We start from the raw sequence: 23127 nt of genomic DNA, 5'->3' as shown, positions 1-23127 counted from the left end.
AGGAATGAACTCAGCACAATGATTTTATGGTTTGGCACGTATATCTTCTAAAAATGAGTGTTGGTTAACCTTAGGGCAGTATCACTCCTAATCTGAAGAAACTTAGTTAGAACATAGGAATTCACGGGTGCAGTACTTTGGGCCAACACAAAAGGAAGTGGATTTTGTCTTTGACTTCTTTAAGGCAAGATCAGCCCCTATATTTGTTTAATTATAAAAGATGGATTTTAAGTTAATTACAGACGTTCAGAACATCCCATGGATTTTCAAAACCCTCCCTTCTAATTTTAAAAGGAGGTTCTTCAACCCCAACTCTTGGGTTTGAATTTCTTGTCATTGGACTCTCATTTTTCAAGCTTTTGATTCTGCATATATTTGGTATTCTGTAGCATATTACATCTGCTTTTTTGTTCTTGTTTGGTGACGGCAAGATATTTTGACTGAAATCATAAAATAGTTATAGCTATGTAGTTATACTTTGAATTGTAGTCTGCTTGAATATTGTCTTGGAATTTGTGTATATGCCTTTAAGGTAAGGTTATCATGATATTTATTTGGTAAATATTCTTGGGCTATCCATTGTTGAATCAAAACCAGGTTTTTTTTTCTTCCATGTAAACCTATAGCTTCTACCAGTTACTAAGGATTCCCTCTAATGCTGTTTTGTCTCCCTACTTTCAGACGAAGTTCCTTCACCCCGAGATCTGCAGTTCGTGGAAGTGTCTGATGTCAAGGTCACCATCATGTGGACGCCACCACAGAGCCAAGTGTCTGGCTATCGGGTGGAAGCAATCCCCGTCAATCGCCCTGGTCAGCATGGCCAGAGGCTGCCCATTACCAGAAGCTCTTTTGCTGAAGTTATTGACCTGATCCCAGGAACAACCTATCTCTTTAAGATCTTTGCCGTGAGCCAAGGCAGGGAGAGCAAACCTTTGACTGGAGAGCAAACCACCAGTAAGTGTCTTCCCTTTATGCTTTTCTCAACCTTTTGAAGTGCTTATTCCTCTGTCGCTTAGAGAAATGTATAAACAGAGCACTTAAAGTGCACCAGTTATAGCCCGGGAGGTATCCCATAACTAGGATGACAGGGCTGGGAATTCATTCAGTCAAACAATGATCTCTTCAGCAGATTTATCCTCCTCCAGGGCTTTCCAATGGGAGTTTAACTCTCATGGCACTTTAAAACAATTTCGTATGGCTGGAATTCAACTTTTTTATTACTGGCTGAGAATTGATGGGCCCTGCAGTTCTTTTACTGTGCAGATCACAGCCTGTGATTTTTTTTGAGGATACCTTAGGGCAGATTTCAGCATGACTTAAGAGCCTTGCTGAGACTGCTTTGAAAATCCCTATCTCCTTTCTGACAGCCACATACCTATTTGGCTCCTGCCTTTGGTAGGAGTTCTGCACGTGCATGTAGGGACAGGCCTTGTCATTTAAAAGGACTGCATTTTAGCTTCACCAGGTCAGTCCTGGCTTTCCACAGCCTGTCTCACCCCAGAAATTTCACTGTTGTCCTGGTAAAACCCAGGGAACTGCTCTGCAGGGATCTCAACAGGCTGACAGTGTCACAGGGAGCGTGTGTTTTTGGGAAGGGGTGTGCAGGATCTCTCAGAACCTTGTTGCTAGTGATCTAGTGGCAGTGCGACATGTCACCGGTGTGAGGCAAGGTGAGAAGCAAAGCACAGTCTGTCAAGCATTGCTCTCTGCTTTGCAGAAGCACATGGAAGAGAAGAGCATTGGGTGGGCAAGAAGTAGGTTTTCAGAGGGAAGAGGAAGAGTTGAGCATGGTTTTGGTCGGTTATCTCTGTTCTTGATCCAAGAGAAGCAGATCAGACAGAGCCTGGGACCTGGTTTATTTGAACAGATCCTGTTTATCGGGCAGTAGGAGGGTGACTAGGTGTTGTGGTGTTCTTCAACCAGGTTACATTATTCAAAGGACCACCTTGTGGTTTAACCCTGCAGGTAGGTAAGCACTATGCAGCCACTTGCTCATTCTCCCCAGGTGGGATGGGGGAGACAACCTAAATCTAAATTCAGCCATGCACATCTGCTGTTCTTACACTTTTCAGTGAATAAAAGCAGCTTTTAAGAATCCAGCCCAACTCCTACAAAGATGAGAAGGAAGGAAAGGAAACGGGGTTATCTGAGTATAGTCCTGCTGTTTGAGAAATAGTTACTTATAGCCATAAAGTTAGGAACTGTGAGTAGAGCCTCCCCCTTGACTATGCAGGGGAAATAGGATCTTTGTTTGCCTTTTGCCATGGGTACCTGTCTGTAGTGTGACACAGATGGTGTGAATGCCCTCTCCTATTTCAAATGAGTCTTTCAATAGCAAGGATGCAGCTTAGGAATCTGAGCTTCTTCAGAAGCATGCAGAAAAAGAAGGGCTCAACTCTCAGATCTGTGAGTGTTTTGTGGTTGTTTTCAGGAGCCTTGGATAGGTGTAGAGCCCGTCTCAAAATCAACACACTAGTGTGCATCAGAGCACAGACACTTGATTCAGAGAGCGCAGGGCTAGTAGCAAATGTCTAGAATCCTTTTCCTTTGGCTGTGATCATCTGCTTAACTGCTCTGCCTAAACCACATTTCAGAAAGTATTCACATAAATTGCATCCTGTAATCGAAAGTCCTGGGAAACAGAAATCATTCAGAGTTCCCAAGGAAAACCCCACAGCAGAAGTCTCTTCCCACGGTGTAAATGTGATTCTCTTCTCGGCCTTCCGTTAAAGAGCAATCTACAAACAAACCCCAAGTGTGTGTGTGGCTTTGTATCATCCCCTTTTTTCTTCAGTATGGGGAGAGGAAGTGATAAAAGCCTAATAGAGCTGTCAAATTAAGTTGTGCAGAAAGGGACTGTAGACTACGAATGGATAAAGATGCAATCCTTGTCAGATGGGACTCAACACAGACCTAAGTACCAAGAAGAGAGAAAGCTGACTCTCAGCCTGCTGGTTGGAGAGGGGCCTAGGGAGGGCCACACTCATCCTTTGTCTCTTTGAAATATTTTCCTCATCTTCGGAAAGGATGGAAGAAGGAAGGCCTTGCTTCCTTTTCCTTCCCCCTTCAAAAAAGGAGAAAACAAGCAGGTAGAGGGGGAAAAGGGCAACAACTGCTGCTCTGAATCACTGGGAGGGTGACGAAAAACATTAATTTTATCACAAAAATGTTGTTTGCTGGGCCGGGGAAGGCATTTGCCATCAAAAAAAAGAGCACTGATAGAACCTCTCCTCCCTGATATTAATTTCAACATGCGACTGGGGACTGCAAAAGGTGGGGAAGCTTGCCATGTAGACATGCAACTCTTTGCTGCAGCCAGTGCTACGCTGCCTGCTGTGGGACAGAATTGCTCAAGTGTTATTCCCTGTCTGAGTCTCATCCTGTCCCAAGAACTCCTGTGCTGAAGGCAGTGACATCTCTGCCACTCGCTGGGGACTCGAGTGCAGCACTTCAGAAGCTGTGTCACTTCAGGCCCTTGTTTGTGTAGTTTTCTGGGTGAACGGTTTCAGCAGCTTCCCAGAGGTAGCGATAAAATGCGGAGGAAGCCTGATAAGAGCTGTTGCATGACTCCCGTGGGAGAGATGAGCATGCCTAGGATTGTTGTATGGTCAGTTCCACAGCATGGTTATTTTTAAGTAGCTCTAGGCTGGTTTTCTCCAGAAAGCTGCTGACTGTTCGTTATTTTGTCATTAAAAGGACAAGGCAGGGGTGTGTTTTGTTTTGGGAAGGGATTTTGAGGGGGGCAGAGAGGAGGACTGGGCAAAGGTTCAAAAACACTTATCCTTTCAGATGAAAAGGGGCTAAAGTTAGGTTTCCAGTCTTGCTAATGCTGGCAAGTCTAAACTGAGCTAATTTAAAAAAAAATAAATCAGCATTCGTGAGAAACTATGGCAATTCATCAGAGCTGTTGGGTTCATCTGTCTTGCCTCTGCCATGAGCCTGGCTGCCCTGTGGGATGGCATGTATGGCAGATCTGTGTGGCACAGAGTCTTTTTTATTTTCTTTGGTTGGAGCCCAAAACCAGGATCGGTGCATATTAGTGGGTGGCACTGAGACATGGATATGGTTACTTCATTTCTATTTCCAGCTCCCTCATGGCCCCCACCTTCCATCTTTCTTGCTGTTATGCTAATGCCCTAAAATACAGGCACAACAGCCTCACTTTACACCCATGTTTTTATGCAAGGTAGTGGAAGTGCTTTGGAAGTAGGGATGAGATGGGGTTGAACCAAAAAACTGATGCATGTTCTGCTTTTTTTTAATTCCAGAACTTGATGCCCCAACCAACCTGAGATTCCTCAATACCACGGAGCACTCGGTGCTAGTGTTGTGGACGCGGCCCCGTGCTGTGATCACAGGATACCGGCTGACTGCAGGTCCCACGAGAGGAGGCCAGCCACGGACCTACAACGTGGGACCTTCTGCCACGAAGTACCTTCTCAGGAACCTGCAGCCGGGCACTGAGTACACAGTGTACCTCGTGGCAGTTAAAGAAGACTTGCAAAGTGCAAGAGAGACTGGAGTCTTCACGACTTGTAAGTATAACAGGCACATATTCCTCTTCCCTAGTACCCTGGCCCTTCCTCAAAACTGTAGGCTTGTGCTGAAAGTGGCTATTGTGAACTGCTTTACAGAAGAACCCTTTTGAAGTGGCAATCCAGCAGAACTGCTTGGGAAATATTCCTTTTTCTTCCTTCTGAACTTTTTGGCAGTAAGAGTTATTTGCATCAAAAAGCTTTCAGTAAAATATATTTCAGCTTCTTGATGAATAAAAACAAAAGTAGAAACATTGCTGGTACCTCAGTTTTTGGTTAACTGAACAACAAAGACATTTAATTTTTTGTGGTCTTGCCAGTTGTTTGGTTTTGGCATGGCAAATCAAGGAAAGCAAACAGTTCCCTTAAAATGGGTAAGGAATAATTAATCTGTTATTTGTATAAAGCTGAAGGCAGTCATTTCTCAAGCCCAACCATGCTGTCTAAGCAACAGCAGTTACAGAAACTAACACGAAGGTTACATTCTACACACTTTTTAAGATCTCAGTCACTTACAGTTGTGCAGCTTCCATGGAAGAAATACTAAGCAGATCTTGAGAGTAAAAGCAGTTCTGTAGAAAATCACGTGTGCGTCTAGAAAGAGCAAGTAGACTTCCTTTTTAAATAATGATGCAGTCATATAAACTGACAAAACTCAAAGCCCTCCAAGCCCAGAACCACATCCTCTTTTCAAAAGGGAATGTGGTTTATTTTATAACAATGTGAAGTTAAAATAAGGGTTTAAATTCATCACCACAGTAACACTGTTGACCTTGGCGAGGTGCTTTTTGCTGACAGAGACAGTCTTATCTATAAATATTTCTCAATTAGGATATGATTGGATATCTTCACATGAATATTGGCTTAAAATTCTGGCTGATCTGAATGAAACCACACCAGTTTGGGACTATAAATGAATAAACAATCTCTTCAGTATTAGTGTGGTCAATTCAGATTAAGTGCAGTGGAGTTATTTAGACTGATTCTGGGATACACAAAAGCCTTGGCTTCTGTGTGGTACTCCTCACAGATATCAATGAGACCACAGATTCCTCAGATTGACTTTGAGCTCTCTTTCACTCTGACTTCAAAAGAGCTGAAGATGTATGTGAGGGATGAGATGGTCCTAGCTGGGACAGCTGGATGACAAACAAGGGTGTAGTGTTCTGCTGTTTGAATGGCATATGGTGGGTGAAGGAAAAACCTGCTTTCAGAGGAACACTTTAGATATCATGCCAAAAACAGTATTTGCCAAATTCTTGGGGTTGGATGGGTAGAGAAGTTAGGAGGCCTGGCTCAGTATTCTGGTTTTCCTCAGGAACAACAAAAACATTGACCATGACTAGACCACTTGCATGCTGCAGCAGATAGAGGTCATCTGTCTTTTTGCTTTTCAAAACTAATACAGTTCAGCATCTTACTACATAGCTTTGGCTATTTGGACTGCCCTAGGTTGTGTTTTCCAACTGTTCATCACCAGCGCAGCAGCTAATCTCTGTTAATTCACTTCACAGATCAGCCTGTTGGCTCTGTTCCTCCTTTCAACACAGAAGTGACTGAGACTTCTATTGTCATCACCTGGACACCTGCCCCAAGGATTGGTTTCAAGGTAGGAGAAAACAAAATCCGGTGCTTTTCTTGCTTCTCTGCAATTTGGTGGTGATAGTAGCTGATAACTATGGACTACAGTGAACATTGCACAAAGGAAAGAGGTGGAAAAGACATTCTACTTACAGGGGGCAGGTGCAGATCAGAGAGGCTGATGCAAGTATGTCCTCTTCATGTCATGTTCCTCAGTGGGACATGTTATTTACAAGCCTCATGGTCTCTTGTGGCTATATTTCTGCAGTCAGTTTGCTGATAGGACCGTGAAGGCCTATAGAGGTCAGGTTTCCAACCAGAGGGTATGAAACAACTCAGCTTGAGCTCAGAATGTCTAAAACAAGCTACAGGCCTAATGGTTGGCGTGAAGCATACAGACCCATGACCCTCACGTTGGATGACAAGTCAGGATGCTGATAATTACCTGGGACAGGTAATTTGAGACTGAAAAGCAAACCTTGCTGTTTCTCTGCAGCTGGGTGTGCGCCCAAGCCAAGGTGGAGAGGCTCCCCGGGAGGTCATCTCTGATTCTGGAAGCATTGTGATATCTGGCCTGACCCCAGGAGTGGAGTACACCTACAGCCTCACCGTCCTGATGGACGGCCAGGAGAGAGAGACTCCCATCATCAGGAGAGTGATTACACGTATGACACTTATGCTTTTCCATAATTACTCCTTCCCCTTGCTTCCTCTGTGTTCCTCTGTCTTCTGGGAGTCCTAGCTTCTTCCTGCTGTGGTCTGGAAGGTGTCTCTGCGTAGGTGACGGTAGCACTAGCTCATGCAATGTAGGGTCACAGCTTCAGAATAGTATTTTTAGCTAACTCTGAAGGGTGAGGACAGAATGTGGGGAGAAGGGATGCTGAGGGAGCTGACGTGGTTCTCAGAGCCATAAATGATTAATTTCTCTGAATGCTTGCAGCCCTGTCTCCACCAACCAACCTGCGCCTGGAGCCCAATCCCGATACTGGAATCCTGATAGTCTCCTGGGACAGAAGCACAACTCCAGGTAGCTATATGCACTGTGCTTGAACCCTCCGTTGTACCAGAATGGTAATGCTTATTCTACAGTGCCTAAGATCTTGATGGGAAGCTTGCTATTGAGCCATTTAAGGAAAAAAATATATATTTTTGGATATGTCCAAGGATATAATTCACAGTTAAGTATAGGCTGCCATAGAACTTCTCATGACTTGCATTCCATGTAAAATGGTATCTAAAATGCTTTTAATCATTTCAGCTGGTTTAGGGATTTGAAGGATTTCTTCAAATATTCCAACTGGTGTTTAAACAGGAAAGCAAAATAGACCCAAAAAAGACTTTTGGCAGTGAAGAATGAGTTCATGCCATTGAGAGTAAGCATGGAATTTCTGAAAGTGTTCAAGATCTTTCCCTGTAGAATCTGTTGGGAGCTGTACAATTGGCTCCCATAAAACAAGGATTGAAAGGCTTTTGAAAACTCCACTCTCAGCAGATGTATCTTTTCTTGATATGTCATGAGATTTTTTTTCACCTTGAAAGGTCTCACAGGAAACTGAAATAATGCTGTGAGGGTGGTGTGCCCCCAGAGCTCATTTCAGAGTGCTTGGCAAAGGAACCTCTTGCCTGCTGGGTTTGGGGTGGCAAAAACACTTGTGAAATGTAATGTTTGCCTTAGATGTTTATACTGATGCCTGATATAAATAGAGCACGAGTTTACTGCATACTGGATATCTGTATTTCAGGAATTAGTGGCTACCGAGTGACCACTGCTCCTACCGACGGGCAGCAGGGCTCCACCTTGGAGGAAGTGGTAGGTGCAGATCAGACTACCTGCACCTTCGAAAACCTCAACCCGGGTGTGGAGTACAACGTCAGTGTTTACTCAGTCAAGGACGAGCAGGAGAGCATCCCCATCTCCCAAACCATCACACAAGGTAACAAAAGGATGAGCAGCAGTTTTAGCTTCTCAAAACTCAAATTGTTAAGCCAGAGAGCTCTACATTGCAGAACTCCAGCTAGTCTGATCGCAGAGGCTCGGACGTCGGATTTAGTCTCAAGAAACAGAATAGCTGTGTGCCATGGTATGACAGGAGTTTTTATACCCACTTCAGTGTAGGCAGCCTATGTTCTGTCCAGAGACAGCATGGTGTTAAGGAGATGGGGCTGGTGCAGCAGTACATGATGATTAAAGAGATGAGTGCTGGTGCAGCTCAGAGCTGGAGAACAGCAGAGACTTTATTTGACCCTGCAGTGCCCCAGCATCTGGAGCACAGCCAGTGGGAGTAGGAAGTAGGTGAGGAGGGGTATGAATAGGATGCAAGCAAAGGAAGTTTTGGCAGCAATAATGGCAGAAGATCAGCACAATGGAGAAGAGGGCAGAGGCTGAAATGCCCATCTTCTGGGACACAAGTGGTCTGTGCCATCTCCCATTACATACTGAGATGACTGCAGAAACTACCTTTGTTGCCACACTAGCAAAATTAATGTCCATCTCCCCAGATGGCTTCATTTCATTTTCCTTTGTGAGGGCCTTGTTTGTTTGTTTTTGTTTCTGCTCAGCCCTGAAGTGATGCTGGCTACTGTTTGCTTGCTCATATAACACTGCTTTAAAATTTCCATGCTTCACTGAAGTGCTGTATGCTCCCTGGGAGTCAACTAATACTGTGATACTGCATAATTAAGGCAGTAATAGCTTTAGCCCTTTTTCCATCTTCTGGTGTGAGAAAGAGCTAAGAATGTATGTCTTTGGCTTTTAGCACTCTTTAAAGGTGATATGATACATGCATTCCATGTGGATTAACAATGATTTTACAGAAAACCGATACTTTTAGCATCTATTCTGTAAAATAAGTTGTTTTTTTTTCCTCTTGTCCTGGCAGGACAGTAAAATAGAACATAACCACTATTATTAAAGCCAGTCAGTCTCTTCCAATATTACTCTCCCATAATTCCTTTTCAGGCTAAGATGTAACAGTGCAACAGAACTGATACTGAGCCTTGAATCTTTGACTGACCTGCCAGTGTCTGATCCTGAATGAGGAAAGGCAGCTATTAACTCCCACTGATTTCAGGATCACCTGGCTAAAGTTGTACAGCCAAATCTTGTGGCTTAAGTCAATACCAGTTTATTGACTTGAGCAGCTGAAGGTTTGACCATTGTAGATTAAAGATGCATCTAACATTTATAGACATGCTCACCCTTGTTCTGTTGGTCTTAATGTAAAGGAAAGGAACAGCTTTGCTTTAGGAATAATGTCCATAGGAAAAATGTTGTAGGAAGAGCTGTGCTTGTTGGCCATACAGACACTGAGGCAGAATCTAGAAGGTCATTACAGAGGATCAGGTTTGAGGCTTTGAAAAATTTAGTCAATGAATCAAGTCAGCCTGTTGGCCACATCGTGTCCAGGCATACCCTCTGATTATGGCGACATTCTCACTCTTACAGAATACATACCATCTAAAGCTAATTTTTAACCATTTGCCATCTTTTCAAAAAAAAGTCTTTTGTTATTCACTGTTCTGGATCATCTTTTTTAGCACGTATATTGACAGCAGTTAGTGGTAAGTAGAACTTGAGGAATTCTGGGCCAGACCCTCAAGCCATTACAGGTATCTGAGACTTTTTTCCAAGTCCACTGTAAGTAGTTTGGATAGTGGGTGATCCTCACTGAAGCTTTATGATGGTTCTCACTGGCTGGTGGTGTAGGTCAATTCATCCCCTTCAAAGGGGTTGATATTTTTATGATCCCAATGATAAAAGTTAAGTTTAACATCTGAACAAGACAAAAAAATCTCTAGGTCAATCACTATTTCAGATCAGCTTGTTTTATTTATACACTAATAAACTTTGTTCTTTTGTTTTTAACTTGGAAAAAATAATTGGGGTGTGCTTTTTTCCTCTGTCAGAAAATGATGGTTCTTTGTCTCATCAGTGGCTGGCCTGTTGCAGGCCTTTTTGAAAATTGTATGTCTGAATTGAAAGAACATTGTCTTGGGGGAATCTGGGTTTCAGCTTCTGTCTGCCCAGTGAGGCAGCTGGAGACTGCGTAGAAGGGTACAAAATAAATTGCAAAAATACCCCAACACCCTCCCCTTCCCCAAATTCCTTTTTCCCCCAACCCCTAAGAGAAAGTCTTCATATCACCACAATTGCTTCCACAGTTCTGTCAATGTTAATAGTGATGACCACTGCTTTTTTCTCCCCTGTCTTTCTTTTGCCTCTGTGTGTCTTTGCCTCTTCCGTTTGCTCTTTAACTCATTAGAGGTGCCCCAACTCACTGACCTAAGCTTTGTTGACATAACTGACTCAAGCATCGGCCTGAGGTGGACCCCGTTAAATGCCTCCACCATTATTGGGTACCGCATCACAGTAGTTGCGGCAGGAGAAAGTGTCCCTATTTTTGAAGATTTTGTGGACTCCTCAGTAGGATACTACACAGTCACAGGCTTGGAGCCGGGCATTGATTACGACATCAGTGTAATCACACTCATTAATGGCGGAGAGAGCGCCCCTACCACTCTGACACAGCAAACGGGTGAATTTTGAAAACTTCTGTGTTTCGTGACATGGACGGTGTTTCATGCTGTCACTAGCTGTTGGGATGACAGGGCTTTGTCCAAAGAGGAATTGAGCCACTCACTGGGGGAAAGACAGACAAACCCAGCTTAATCCTTTTTCTAAATGGCAGCTGGGGCTGGATATGCACTGCTCAATTTTCTAATTTGAGGCATTTTAATACTGTGAATGGCTGCAGGCTTGCAAGTCTCATTCACCTTCAGATTTCTGGGATCCAGTTGGAATCGAGAGTGTGAAACACGAGCTATATATACACCAGACATTTAAACTGTGGTTCCCCAAAATCAGAGTGCCGAAGGGTGAAGCAGTTCAGCAGGCACCCTCCAGCTTATTTGTAGCCTTGAGAGCTATTTGAGCCTCTAGCAGTTTGTTTCAGTGGTGGCCCCACTCTTTCCACAATGCCCTAAAGGACGCAGATGAAACACCACTCCCTGAGGACATGCCATTGACAGCCATGTCACACCGTCAAGGGTCTCTATAGTGCATGGGCAGAAGGCGAGCTGAAAACTGGTTCTTGCATGAAATCCTATTGTGTCTGAAAGTCCGGAGGCTGTAAATCCTTCAACACAAGTAGAAGTAGTCATAGGAAATTAGTGGTATACCCTCTCCTCTCCTGTGTGTGCATGTATGAATTCTAGATGAGATGACTTTTCCAGCTGTAAGCTGCTGTATGGCAACTTTAAACCTCTCTTGGCTCCACATCTGTAATATGAAATCCAGCTGCAAGAAGCACATTACTGAAACTTGCTACCTTGTTTTCAAATTAGCCCCGCAGGGTATATTTAAAGTATTGGGAAATGCCAGGAGGCTAAAGGAGCCTGACAGCAGTACAGGCGTATTTTTCTCTTAACAGTAGTAGAACCAAATGTAGTCTAGAAGTCTGTTTGCATGGATCTGACACAGTAGTCTGTTATGCATGAGATATTTTCTCTAGTGACTCCCTAAACATGTGTCTCAATCAGCTTTTATGTATCAGAGAAGATTAATGTATATTTGTTCTTTGCTATGTAGCTGTGCCTCCTCCCACTGACCTCCGCTTCACTAATGTGGGGCCTGATACTATGAGAGTGACGTGGACTGCACCAACTTCCATCGTGCTGAGCAGCTTCTTGGTGCGCTACTCACCTGTGAAGAAGGATGAAGATGTTGCAGAGCTGACAATTTCACCCTCTGACAACATGGTGATCTTAACAAGTAAGAGAATTACATAAGACAAATATAAGAGGCCCCTTATATATGGGTGGAGATGTGGCATAAGATGAGGGAAAAGAAAACTGTTTGCTCTAAGTATAACTGGCCAAACTCCCAGCTGATACAAGCTGATGTCAAAGTAGCCTCATGCAAACGCACACAGGTGGATTTTGGCCACTTGCTTTAACTAAGTTAAAAGCAAACCACAGGAAAGCTTTTCCCATCAGTCCAAGGACGGTGGTGAATCAGAGTATGGGGTAATTGCTTTGCTTTGCAGCCTGGTTAGGTATTAAGAGTAAATACATATTACTCTCTTAGTTTGCCAAAGAAGACAAGGACCTATAGTGCAGAGGTTTGGGGGAGGGGGGGGGGGGGCGGGCAGGGGCGATCAGAATGTGCCAAAGGTCATTGTTCCTTTGGTTCTGTATATTTGGGACCAGAAGATAAATACTGTTTGGAACTTCAGGGGACATGGCAAAAAATCTTGGGCACTTTTCAAAAACTGAGTTAATTTTTGCTGGTGCAAAAGTTGTGTTTTACTTCAAGGTTTTTTTTCCCCATCCTGGAATTGGATTGGTTGAGTGAAAGACAATAGCTCTTTTTAGAATAAGGGTCCAGATCTGAAGCTCATGTAAATTAGAATAGCTGTGTTGAAAATCCCTAGCTCTGTTTCAGTTTATATCAGCTAAAGCTTTACCCTGGTACATAACTAGATAGCTAGAAGGGGCTGTGATGAAAACTCATTGCTTCTAGCCAGTCCCCACAACTTAAGAACACAGTGATACAGGATACTGTGCTCCTTCAGGCTAAAACATTTCTGGCAACAGTAATGCCACAAAAAAAGATTTGAGTTTGACTGTCACGAAGGCTCAGATCTTCCATCAGGTAAAACCCGATTATCCCCATAAACACAATTAAAATTGCATAGCTTTTTAAGTGACTTCTAGTCATTAGTAAAGAAATCTGTCTAAACCCCTTTACTTAAACTCCACAGATCTGCTCCCTGGTACTGAATATCTTGTGAGAGTCTACAGTGTTTCTGAGCAACATGAGAGTGCACCTTTGTCTGGAATCCAGAAAACAGGTACTTAGACAACGCATAAGACATGCTTAATGCATTAATTAGTGCCATCCATTAAGTTGATCTTGCTGCCCTTGCTTGTGTGGTCACCTTGTTGACAGACCGTCAGATAGATATCAAAGAGCAATGCAAATCCACAACTTGGGAAATACTAGGACGTCTAATATCTCATTCGGTGTGAACTACAACTTCTGGTTCTAAATAGAGCATCATAGACCCTCATGTGAATGTACCAGTCATGTGTGCCTGAGAACGAGCCTAGGCAGAGCCTATTGTATCCGTCGGTGACTTTTGTTTTACAGCTGTAACAGAGCTTGCTGGTTGTGTGCTGCTTTATGTTGTGTTGTCTGTGTAAGAACAAATATTAAAACAAGTCAGACTGGTTATTTAGAGAAGACTTCAGATGTTGACCAAAGTTGCCGTACACTTTCCTGCAGTTGTGTTCCAGCACTTGTTTATCTTGCTTTGATCCTGAACATGTGTGTGCTTAGTTCCACAGCTGAATAGCATTTGGCTTAAGATACGGCAGGGTCATGGTACTGAGCTTCATGCAACAAGACAGTGGTGATGATTAGTTGTTCAGCTGAGCTCAGTCTCTTGTCTCTTTGAAATACCCAGGTCTCGATTCCCCCACTGGCCTTGACTTCTCGGATATAACTGCCAACTCTTTCACCGTCCACTGGATTGCTCCTCGTGCCACCATCACCGGCTACAGAATCCGGTATCACCCAGAGCATGGTCCCAGCAAGCCCAAGGAGGACCGCGTGCCCCCCTCACGGAACTCCATCACTCTTACCAACCTGCTCCCAGGGACCGAGTATGTGGTCAGCATCATTGCCGTCAACGGCAGGGAGGAGAGCGTGCCCTTGGTCGGCCAGCAAACAACAGGTAAGCCTTGAGGGACGAGTAAGCTGACTAAAAGTTGCCTTGAGGATTTGGGGTGTCCTTTAGTGAGGTAGATGCTGTTAAAACCAGATATGATACATCACTTGTAGATGTGTGCGCTGTGCTAGAACTAAGACAGATGAGAAGCAGAGAAGTACAGTGTGATGGGTGTGATCTGTACTGATGTATGTTGTGTGCAGACTCCCTCTCACTTCTGTTTCTAGTGTCTGATGTTCCAAGGGACCTGGAAGTTACCCCCACCAGCCCAACCAGCCTTGTGATCTCCTGGGATGCTCCTGCAGTGACAGTCAGATACTACCGGATCACTTATGGTGAAACAGGTGAGGGCAAGCTGCTCTGGCAGTTGCAGACCAGCAGATCTAGTCTGAGGCTATCGGAAAGCCACAGCAAATTGCAAAGACAAGTTTGACTGCAGCAGACAAAAACCCCTCTCTTTAAGATCTTTGCAGCATGTTTAAAGAAGATTGTCAAATACAAGGTTTATTTTTGCAGGAGAACAAATTATCTTCATCTTCCCCCTGCAAAAAGGAGCATTTGGAGCACTCCAGTCATTTTAGAGGTGGTTCTGTGTGCATATTTAATTTTTCATTGGGTTGGACCGAAAAAAACTGACGCAAAATTCACTGAAATCAACATCATCCTCTCTTCAACTTAATGCATATAAGATTGTCTTGTGGTTTTTTTTATGATTGAAAATGTATACTTGAAGAGATCCATTACACTTCTTTTTCCACCCCATCCTCTTCAGGTGGAAGCAGCCCTGTACAGGAGTTTACAGTCCCTGGCACCGTGTCCACTGCTACCATCACTGGCCTCAAACCTGGCGTGGACTACACTATCACCGTGTATGCTGTAACTGGTCGTGGAGACAGCCCTGCCAGCAGCAAGCCAGTTACTGTCACCTACAAAACAGGTGAGACCTGTCTGTACAACAAAACCCCACCAAAAACTTCACCAAAAACAAAACAAACAAACAAACAAACAAACAAAAAAAAAAGATTTTTTTGGCTTACCCCCCATAAAGTTGGCACTGATCCCTGGTTTCTGTTAGAAGCCCTGGGCTGTGTTTTAAGCCCATTGTTCTCAGTGGAGCTGCATGTAACGGTGGCCCAGCATGATAAGTACATGACACTGAAGGGGGATCGCAGACTCAGAATTTTGGAGGAGGGGAGACCAAGTGGAGTCCAGATGGGGACAATCAATGTTTGACTGCTCATTGTGGAGTGGAAATCCTGTTGGGCTGTCATATCAGAAGTCCTGGTTGGCTCAACTCTGGTGCTTCTGGTGCACTGTGACTGCAATGAGACCTGATTTCTAACTCCAGGACTCTCTTCTCGCTCGTGGTCTGGATCTAGCATAATCCTACTCCTACCGTAGCTGCAGATGAAAGCATTTAGTAACCTTTAAAAATAACAGAAATCCTCAACTAACCTTTATACAAGGTCTGTCACCCATATAGCATGGTTAAGACCTTTTTGCTCTGGGCTAACGTGCTGCTATTTATTTGTCCCTCATGCTTTCTGTTCCAAGAAACACAGCCTAGAAAAGAGAGATGAATAAAATTCATCTAGGAGGTAACAGTGGAGGGAGAGTTTCCTGTAGCATTGTACTCAGAAAACCTGTTTTTATTGCCCAGAAATAGACACACCATCCCAGATGCAAGTTACCGATGTCCAGGACAACAGTATCAGCATCAGATGGCTCCCTTCAACATCCCCAGTCACAGGATATCGGGTGACAGCTGTCCCCAAGAAAGGCCATGGACCCACAAAAACGAAAAATGTCCCTCCAGGTAAGAGTACACGACATCCTTCAACAGGTCTATAAAGCATGCAAGACTGAACCACTAGAATCGGCACCATCAGGCGCTAGGCATATGCTCTAAACCAAACTTTTTCCTGCTTGCACTTTTCTTCCATCCTGCTAACTTCACTGAAGTCTCATCCAGCAGAAGCTAGGGCACATTTTTGCCCTGAAAACTTGACACTTCTGTGATGCCACTCTGCTGCAAAGGTTTGTTCTTGACAACCTCAGTGTATCTGAGAGGTATCTGGATTTTTAAGTGAATGCTATTGGATTTTCTACCATCCAGCAAAACTTCCACTAAAATCCTTCTGAAGGTCACATTGTCCCTTAGTCACAGCATATGGAACTTGGTCCCTGCTACATACAGCCTTGATCTTGTGACCATAAAGAGGGCCAGCCATCTCTCAGGTTGTTCTCAGGAACACGGGCAGAAGGTTTTGTGGGATTTACAGAGCTCATTGCTCAGGCGTGCCTGTGCTGCATTTGGGCTAATGGTCAATCCTATCGCAGAAAACAACAAGAACTGGTCAGATCTTGCTTTTTCTACTGTGTTAATCTCCCTTTGAGCTGTGGGGCCTTTGAGCAGGTGCAAATTGCAGGTGCCTTGTCCTGCACTGTCAGAGAAGCATAGTGCAAGCAGAATTTAAACCTGATGTGTCAAACTTGTCTCATTTTAATGTTCAATCATGAAATGACTAATATAGGCCCTTCATCCAAGACTGCCTGGAGACCAGTGCTCTGCAGCTTTGTGCAGCTGCAGACAGACTAATGTTGTTCTTTCCCTGCCAGATCAAACACAAGTCACTATTGAAGGTCTGCAGCCCACAGTTGAGTACATGGTCAGTGTCTACGCTCAGAATCAGAACGGAGAGAGCCTCCCCTTGGTGGAGACAGCTGTCACCAGTATGTATTTCACTTTGCGGTAACAAAACGTGTTATTTATTGATGTCTGAATCTACCATGCAGTATCACATCCCCAGTGAAACTAAGCGGCAGGTGCCCAGATCCCAGGAGAATGCAAGATGGCTTGCCCTGCGATAAGTACCACGCACCTAAATTGCAGATGCTGGCAAAAATGCAGTCCTTCTCCCCCAGACGCTGGCAAAATGCAACGCTCCACCCCACAAAATACTGCACTTCTGATTTTCTTTCACTAAAGCCACAAAGTCTCTTTGGGCTTTGCCTTCAGCCAATCAGTGGAAAAAAATGTGCGAAGATCTCCTTTATGGAGCTAGTTGGCAAAGGTGATTACTGTTAAGGGACTGGACTGAGCTTGGGAGCATTTGTCCTGTGCAAGGGAGTAAAGGAAACTGCATGAGTTACCAAGAATTTGTGACTAGGCACTACCAAAATAAAAGAATGCTGCCCTCCAGTTGCTCTATCTGCCTGGACAGTACTGCTCTGATCACAGAGGAAGCAAGAGGGAACATGCAATTAATTCAGAAGGGTGCCTCTGTAAAGTGCCTTTTTCAGGGACACTTCTGAGGTAGGGATTTCCATATACACTATTCCTGTGCTCAAGCTTGCATTCAAAACCACAGCTCAGCCACAAACAGTTGCAGGACTGTCCTAAAGACAACAGACACTTCGCTGAAGCTTTTCAGAGAAGGGGAAAGTTCACATCAATTTTGAACCAAAAAGTTCCTGGAAAAAAATCATCTTTGCCAACTAGAAAATGTGGAAAATTCAGGACTAACATAACAAGGCAAATAAAAAAAAAAAAGTTGCAATCTTTTAGATGAGCATAACTTGGATCCAATATAAAAATGGTATTATAGTTCCTTTTATTATGTATAACAGATGGTATAGCTCTGTGTAGCCACAGTAGACTTGTATGGAGCAAGGCTCACTTACCTTGCAGTCTAGCACCAAGCTCAAATCTTTCTAGGAAAATCTAATTAATTGGTCTAATTAGGAAGTGTGTGCATCAACCAGTTGCACCTGTGGACATTCTGTGCACTCAATACAGAGCTGAAAAGTTTTTTGTTCCTAACTGGTATCTTAAAATATAATATACTGAGTAATTTTCTTGATAGGTGTGTTAATTGGATGTTAATTTATGAAAGAAAATAGTGGGACTGATTCTCCTCGGACTGGTGCTTCACACAGCAGCTGACGATAGTGAAAAGCTAACGCAGCATGAACGCAAACTTACCAAGTCAGCTGGGTTGTCTGGCTGCCTTTAGCACTGGGCACCACGTACCCGCTCGGACAGAAACAGGTCTCGAGATAGCCAGATATTTAATTTTTTTCTCTTGAACACTTGAAGCTAGCTTAATGCTGCTGGACTTGTCTGAAGGGGGTTCCAGTGCCAAGGGGATTCAGACGCAGGTACAGATTGGTGTCCTGCCTGCCTTGAAGGTGTTCAGCGAGGCTAAGAGTGCCTTCCTGCTGTCTGGCACCCGCAGACTGTCAGCCTGACTCTGCACAGGCGTAAGCATGTGTGCAAGGTGCAGCACAGAGGAGAATCAAGTACCCTCTCGCCCGCGCAAAACCGAAAACTGCTTTGCATGTAATAGAGAAGCTTTTTATTTTCCTCACCCACAACCTGCTTTTTATCACTTAACCTCTTACCGTTAATTTGCCTAACAGACATTGACCGCCCTAAAGGACTAACATTCACTGAGGTGGATGTTGATTCCATCAAAATTGCTTGGGAAAGCCCGCAGGGGCAAGTCACCAGGTACAGGGTGACCTACTCAAGCCCTGAGGATGGAATCCATGAGCTATTGCCGGCCCCAGGTGGCGAAGAAGACACTGCTGAGCTGCATGGCCTCAGGCCAGGTTCTGAGTACACTATCAATATCGTTGCCATATACGATGACATGGAGAGCCTGCCCCTCACTGGGACCCAGTCCACAGGTACACCTCTAACTACACGCCCAGCAGGCCATGGCAGCGGCGGCTTCTGCCCCGTTGGGTAAAGTGTGCTTCTGGTGCTCGGCCCTGGGGAAGCCCCGGGGGCAGCAAAGGGGATGTGATTGCTCCCGAGAGACGCGGAGCTGGCACTGGAGAGCTGGCTGCCAGCCAAGTCGGCCTGCGGATGCACTGGGGAAGGGAGAGCGTGCAGGAAAGACCAGCTGGAATGAAGAAGCAGATTGCAGGGAAAGGAGGGATGCTGCTTTATTAGCCTTTTCTCAGTCCTCGAGTGGATTGGTAATGTTCAGTCCCTAGTCAGGGAGCCTAACGCCTGGTGGGAATACCCTCTCACCACACTCTTCTCTTGTCTGTAGGGTTTGGGGGCCCTGTGACCAGAAGCAGTTACCAAAACCAGAGAGACTAGGGCAGCTTCCATCCCCCAGGGTCCTCACCTCCTCATTGAACAGATCAGTGTGAAAAGCTTGGAGACTGGTTGGCTTTGAGGTCTCTCAGAGCCTCTGCATCCTTCACTGGCACTGCCCTAAGGACTGCAGCCCGTGTGTATGCCCGCACCCTGCACTCACGTCATCTCCACAAGAACAGGGCATTCTCTGTTCAGGAGACCGCATTCCCTGATGTGCCAGTCTGATCCAACCCAGAGCAGAACACATTTAAAAGCCCTTTGTGAGAAAGGAAAAGGAAACTCTTCCTTGAGATACAATTACTTCTAGCAATATGGAATTCATTACAAAGCTTGCACAGTGCCAGACATGTCGCAGTAGCACCTTTGTAATAAAGGTTTCCCATTCATTTGTGGATGAAAAGTTGGCACTCTAATTCCAGGGCAGTAATGAAGACAGTGGTTCCTAGTGTTCAGATTGCTGCACTAAACTGAAGCAAAGTGCTGTAATGATTGAAACAGCTGGCTGACTACCTGCCAAAAATGCAAATAGAGTAATTTTTTAAAGCCCACTCTCTGTGGCTCACCCTTTGTGGGTTGTTCAGAGGTGTATTTGAAGCCATTCAAGACTTCCATTGACTCTTATGGCCTTTAGATTGAGCTCTGCTTGAGCAAAGCAGCAAGGGAGAAACATCTTTTATTTCCAGTCTGTAAAATTAGAAAACTTCACAGCAATATGCTAATAGGGGGCACTATAGTAAGGAATATTTTTCCCTGTTTACAGCCTGAGGATTACAAACAGTAAGGCAAGATGTTTCAGCAGATGCTTCCTGTGTTATGCAAGCATTTGTTTTTAAAGATATCAGATATATTAGCTCACAAACAGCCTCTTGTGATGAGCCTTACGGCCACCACAGCTCTGCTTTTCCATTGCCTTGCTCTCTGTGTAGTAATTTACACTTGTGTAAGTGGCTGTAAAATGCTTCCCCTCTGCATTTGGCAGTATTTTTATATCCTCTTTGCGATTCCTGAGCCTGCTTCCTACTTACTTTTGTAAAACATCAGTCATGCTTTAGAAATGAACAGAGAGAGACAAGTGAAGCAGGACTAAACTACCAGCCATCTGATGAAAAGCAGAGGCAGGCAGAAGAATTAAAACAGATTGGCCTACTACAGGTGTAAGCACCTCCCAAAGCATTCACCTTGTATCTCAGTGTTGTTACTCACCTAACTTCAGGGTTGAAGCAATGAGACCTCCTCCTTATTTCTCCAGAAAAGGCTTACCACAGACTTGAGAATCTCCTCCTGAATGCCTTATCCCCTTCCACGGTGCTGTGCACCTGTGTTTGCAGAAAGCACACTGCTTTCCCCCTCATGTATTTCAGGCCTGAAACTGTCTCATGTTCAGGACAGGATACTGTTTTATCTGAGACCATCATCTCCTTCAAACTAACCGTGTGCCAATCCTGATTTCTGCAGCAATCCCACCTCCAACAAACCTGCAGTTTACTCAGGTAACTCCCACCAGTCTTACTGTCAACTGGAATGCACCAAACGTTCGTCTAACTGGCTACAGAGTCAGAGTGAACCCCAAAGAGAAGACTGGTCCTATGAAAGAAATCAACCTTTCTCCGGACAGTACATCTGCCGTTGTGTCTGGATTAATGGTAACTTTCCTTTGTGCGATGCAGAGAAGTGTGTTTTGGTGTGCTATGAGAGGGAAATGTTAAAACTTGAACCCATTTAAAATTCCTGGGTTGGAAACCTCAGCTGGAGTAGCTCATTACAGTTCCTAGGGGTCTGACTCTGTTTGACGTCTCACTAGCCATCAGCTGTAACTATTCATTATCATAGTTTTTAAAAGGCGAGGAACTGGCCTACTGAATCTGCATTCCTCCCCCCCCCCCCCCCCCCCCCCTTGTTTAGCACAGAAACTGGATGCCTTAATCAAATGCAAATAATCAGGTTCACAATCAACAGCAACCCAGAAAAATGCTTTTACACATCTTTCACAAAAGAGGTCAGATAAAGTGACCTTATCCAGTGGTTTTCAAGCTGTGATATGGGAGATCTGGCAGTCTTGTCTATTTCTAAGACATCTGCAAAATGTAAGTAAAAATGCAGGTCTTTTATGGGTATGCTTAAATTTGCTATATAGCCATCTTCTCCACTGGAAACATTTCAGTAGTTCGTGTACTGGAAAATGCCGAAAATCACTGCTCTTAGGGTGCCTGCTATCTTAAAAAGCTACTGATCTGTTTTTAAGGAGTTTTATGAATCATTTTGAAAAGTGAGCCTTAAAATACATTCTAATTTAAGTGGACTCCTGGTTCGATGCAGTCAAAGACTAAAGACCATGCTTAAAGCTTTAACTTCCACTATTCTCTTTTCTTCACAGCAAGAGCACCTTATCATAGCAAATGGCATCCATTAACCCCAGGAGAAACAGGATAGGAATTAGCTTTTCCTGAAGAGTGAGCTGTGAAGCACAGAGATCCCAAAATGAGGGATGACAAGCTTCTTCCAGGATTTCCTCTGCTCCTGGGTGCACACATGTACACTAATAGCATTATCAACGCTACTGTTTATCAGGGTCCATGTCTTTTATGACAGGTGGAAATCATTAGAATCATCCCGTTAATCCCTCACTGGTTTATTTTTAAGGTTTCATACCTCAGTAACTGGTGACAAAGAAATGGGGCTTTACCAAACACAAGGGCATTTCTCCCTGTCAGGTCCTTGTCATAATGTGGTGTAACAACTTCTGTTCTAGGTGGCAACCAAGTATGAAGTGAGTGTGTATGCACTGAAGGACTCTCTGACCAGCCGACCTGCCCAGGGGGTGGTGACCACTCTTGAAAGTAAGTGGGGGATCCTTCTCAAATGACCAGATATTCTGTGCTGGGTGAGGAGGCCCAGAGACAGATCAAACTCTGTGTCAAACGCAAGGCTCTACACTAAGCTCCAACAAAGGCCTTCACATTTAGTCGGTAAGATTCACAATCCCCGCAGTACTGACAGGAGACTTTTTCCTTCTGGTGCAGATGTTAGTCCACCTCGCAGGGCCCGTGTGACAGATGCCACAGAGACAACCATCACCATTACCTGGAGAACCAAGACCGAGACAATCACTGGCTTCCAAATCGATGCCATCCCAGCAAGTGGCCAGAACCCCATCCAGAGGACCATCAGCCCTGATGTCAGGGCCTACACTATCACTGGTGAGTGAGATGCTTCAGCAGGCCGTCAGCAGGTATGCTGGGTTCTTGCTTTGTAGCAGAATTTCCTTGACGGGAATAATACAGGAAAAAAAGGTGCGAAAAAAATATCTGAGTCATTAAGACCAGCCTCCAAGAAGTTGTTGAAAGATGTTCTGCTGCCTCTTTTAAATGGCTTCCTCAGATTAGTGTTAAAACAGATAGAAAACACTGCTGAAGGTTCTCCACACTAACAACTGGGGCTGCCTTTTGTAATATACTTACTGTTTTAGCAAGAAAAGCTAATGTTTCTTTCAACTTCATTTCAGGCTTGCAACCTGGCACTGACTACAAGATCTACCTTTACACTCTGAACGAGAATGCACGCAGCTCCCCGGTAGTGATTGATGCGTCCACTGGTAATGACATTGCCTGACTTCTCTGCTCATGTTCATACAGTGATCACCTGTGGGCGGGCAGAAGTTGTGCATATCTGACCACATATAACGTTATGACTCACAGCAACATGTGTTATTTCTGAGTTTGAAAAGGGTCTCAGAAGATAGAGTCTGGGTAAAGCTGCTCGCCTTTCCTGCACTTGACTTGTTTCCTTTTGTTTTCACCTAGCTATCGATGCTCCTTCCAACCTGCGCTTCCTTACAACCACAAGCAACTCCCTCCTGGCTACCTGGCAGCCTCCCCGAGCCAAGATCACAGGCTATATCATCAGGTACGAGAAACCTGGCTCACCACCCAAGGAGCTTCTGCCTCGCCCTCGGCCCAGCACCACCGAGGCTACTATTACTGGTACGTGTCTCTGCTTTGTTTGGAAGCTCCTCACTTCAAGCACTTGAGCTTAAGAGTTGCTTTTCTTTTACTAGTAGCTGGGAGCTGTTTAACTCCATCCTCTCAACACCCCTTGCCCTCTTACCAGGTGTAAATATACCACCAGCTCGTGCAGCTGAGTAGCCACAGCAAAGGACATCACTGTACAG

At 44.5% G+C, this 23127-nt stretch overlaps 1 protein-coding gene across 8 annotated transcripts in view; it reads left to right on the top strand.

The window, feature by feature from the left end:
- Nucleotides 1-23127, top strand: part of FN1 (fibronectin 1) — a 53708-nt gene that overhangs the window by 22043 nt on the left and 8538 nt on the right. For 3 of the 8 annotated variants that reach the window (XM_080598741.1, XM_080598742.1, XM_080598746.1), the window contains exons 19-38: nucleotides 682-954; nucleotides 4269-4535; nucleotides 6050-6144; nucleotides 6613-6781; nucleotides 7057-7143; nucleotides 7859-8050; nucleotides 10379-10651; nucleotides 11704-11886; nucleotides 12878-12967; nucleotides 13583-13852; nucleotides 14074-14190; nucleotides 14619-14783; nucleotides 15507-15662; nucleotides 16466-16579; nucleotides 18269-18538; nucleotides 20415-20602; nucleotides 21709-21796; nucleotides 21980-22156; nucleotides 22462-22551; nucleotides 22760-22939. In XM_080598741.1, the coding sequence (XP_080454867.1) occupies nucleotides 682-954; nucleotides 4269-4535; nucleotides 6050-6144; nucleotides 6613-6781; nucleotides 7057-7143; nucleotides 7859-8050; nucleotides 10379-10651; nucleotides 11704-11886; nucleotides 12878-12967; nucleotides 13583-13852; nucleotides 14074-14190; nucleotides 14619-14783; nucleotides 15507-15662; nucleotides 16466-16579; nucleotides 18269-18538; nucleotides 20415-20602; nucleotides 21709-21796; nucleotides 21980-22156; nucleotides 22462-22551; nucleotides 22760-22939 (3444 nt within the window). The remainder of the gene's footprint in view (nucleotides 1-681; nucleotides 955-4268; nucleotides 4536-6049; nucleotides 6145-6612; nucleotides 6782-7056; nucleotides 7144-7858; nucleotides 8051-10378; nucleotides 10652-11703; nucleotides 11887-12877; nucleotides 12968-13582; nucleotides 13853-14073; nucleotides 14191-14618; nucleotides 14784-15506; nucleotides 15663-16465; nucleotides 16580-18268; nucleotides 18539-20414; nucleotides 20603-21708; nucleotides 21797-21979; nucleotides 22157-22461; nucleotides 22552-22759; nucleotides 22940-23127) is intronic. The other 5 variants (XM_080598745.1, XM_080598743.1, XM_080598748.1 and 2 more) reach the window with 3 other exon arrangements.

This window comes from Anser brachyrhynchus (genome assembly GCF_964034855.1).
Source record: "Anser brachyrhynchus genome assembly, chromosome: 7".
Taxonomy (NCBI): Eukaryota; Metazoa; Chordata; class Aves; order Anseriformes; family Anatidae; genus Anser; species Anser brachyrhynchus.
This window is presented reverse-complemented; position numbering and strand designations above follow the sequence as displayed.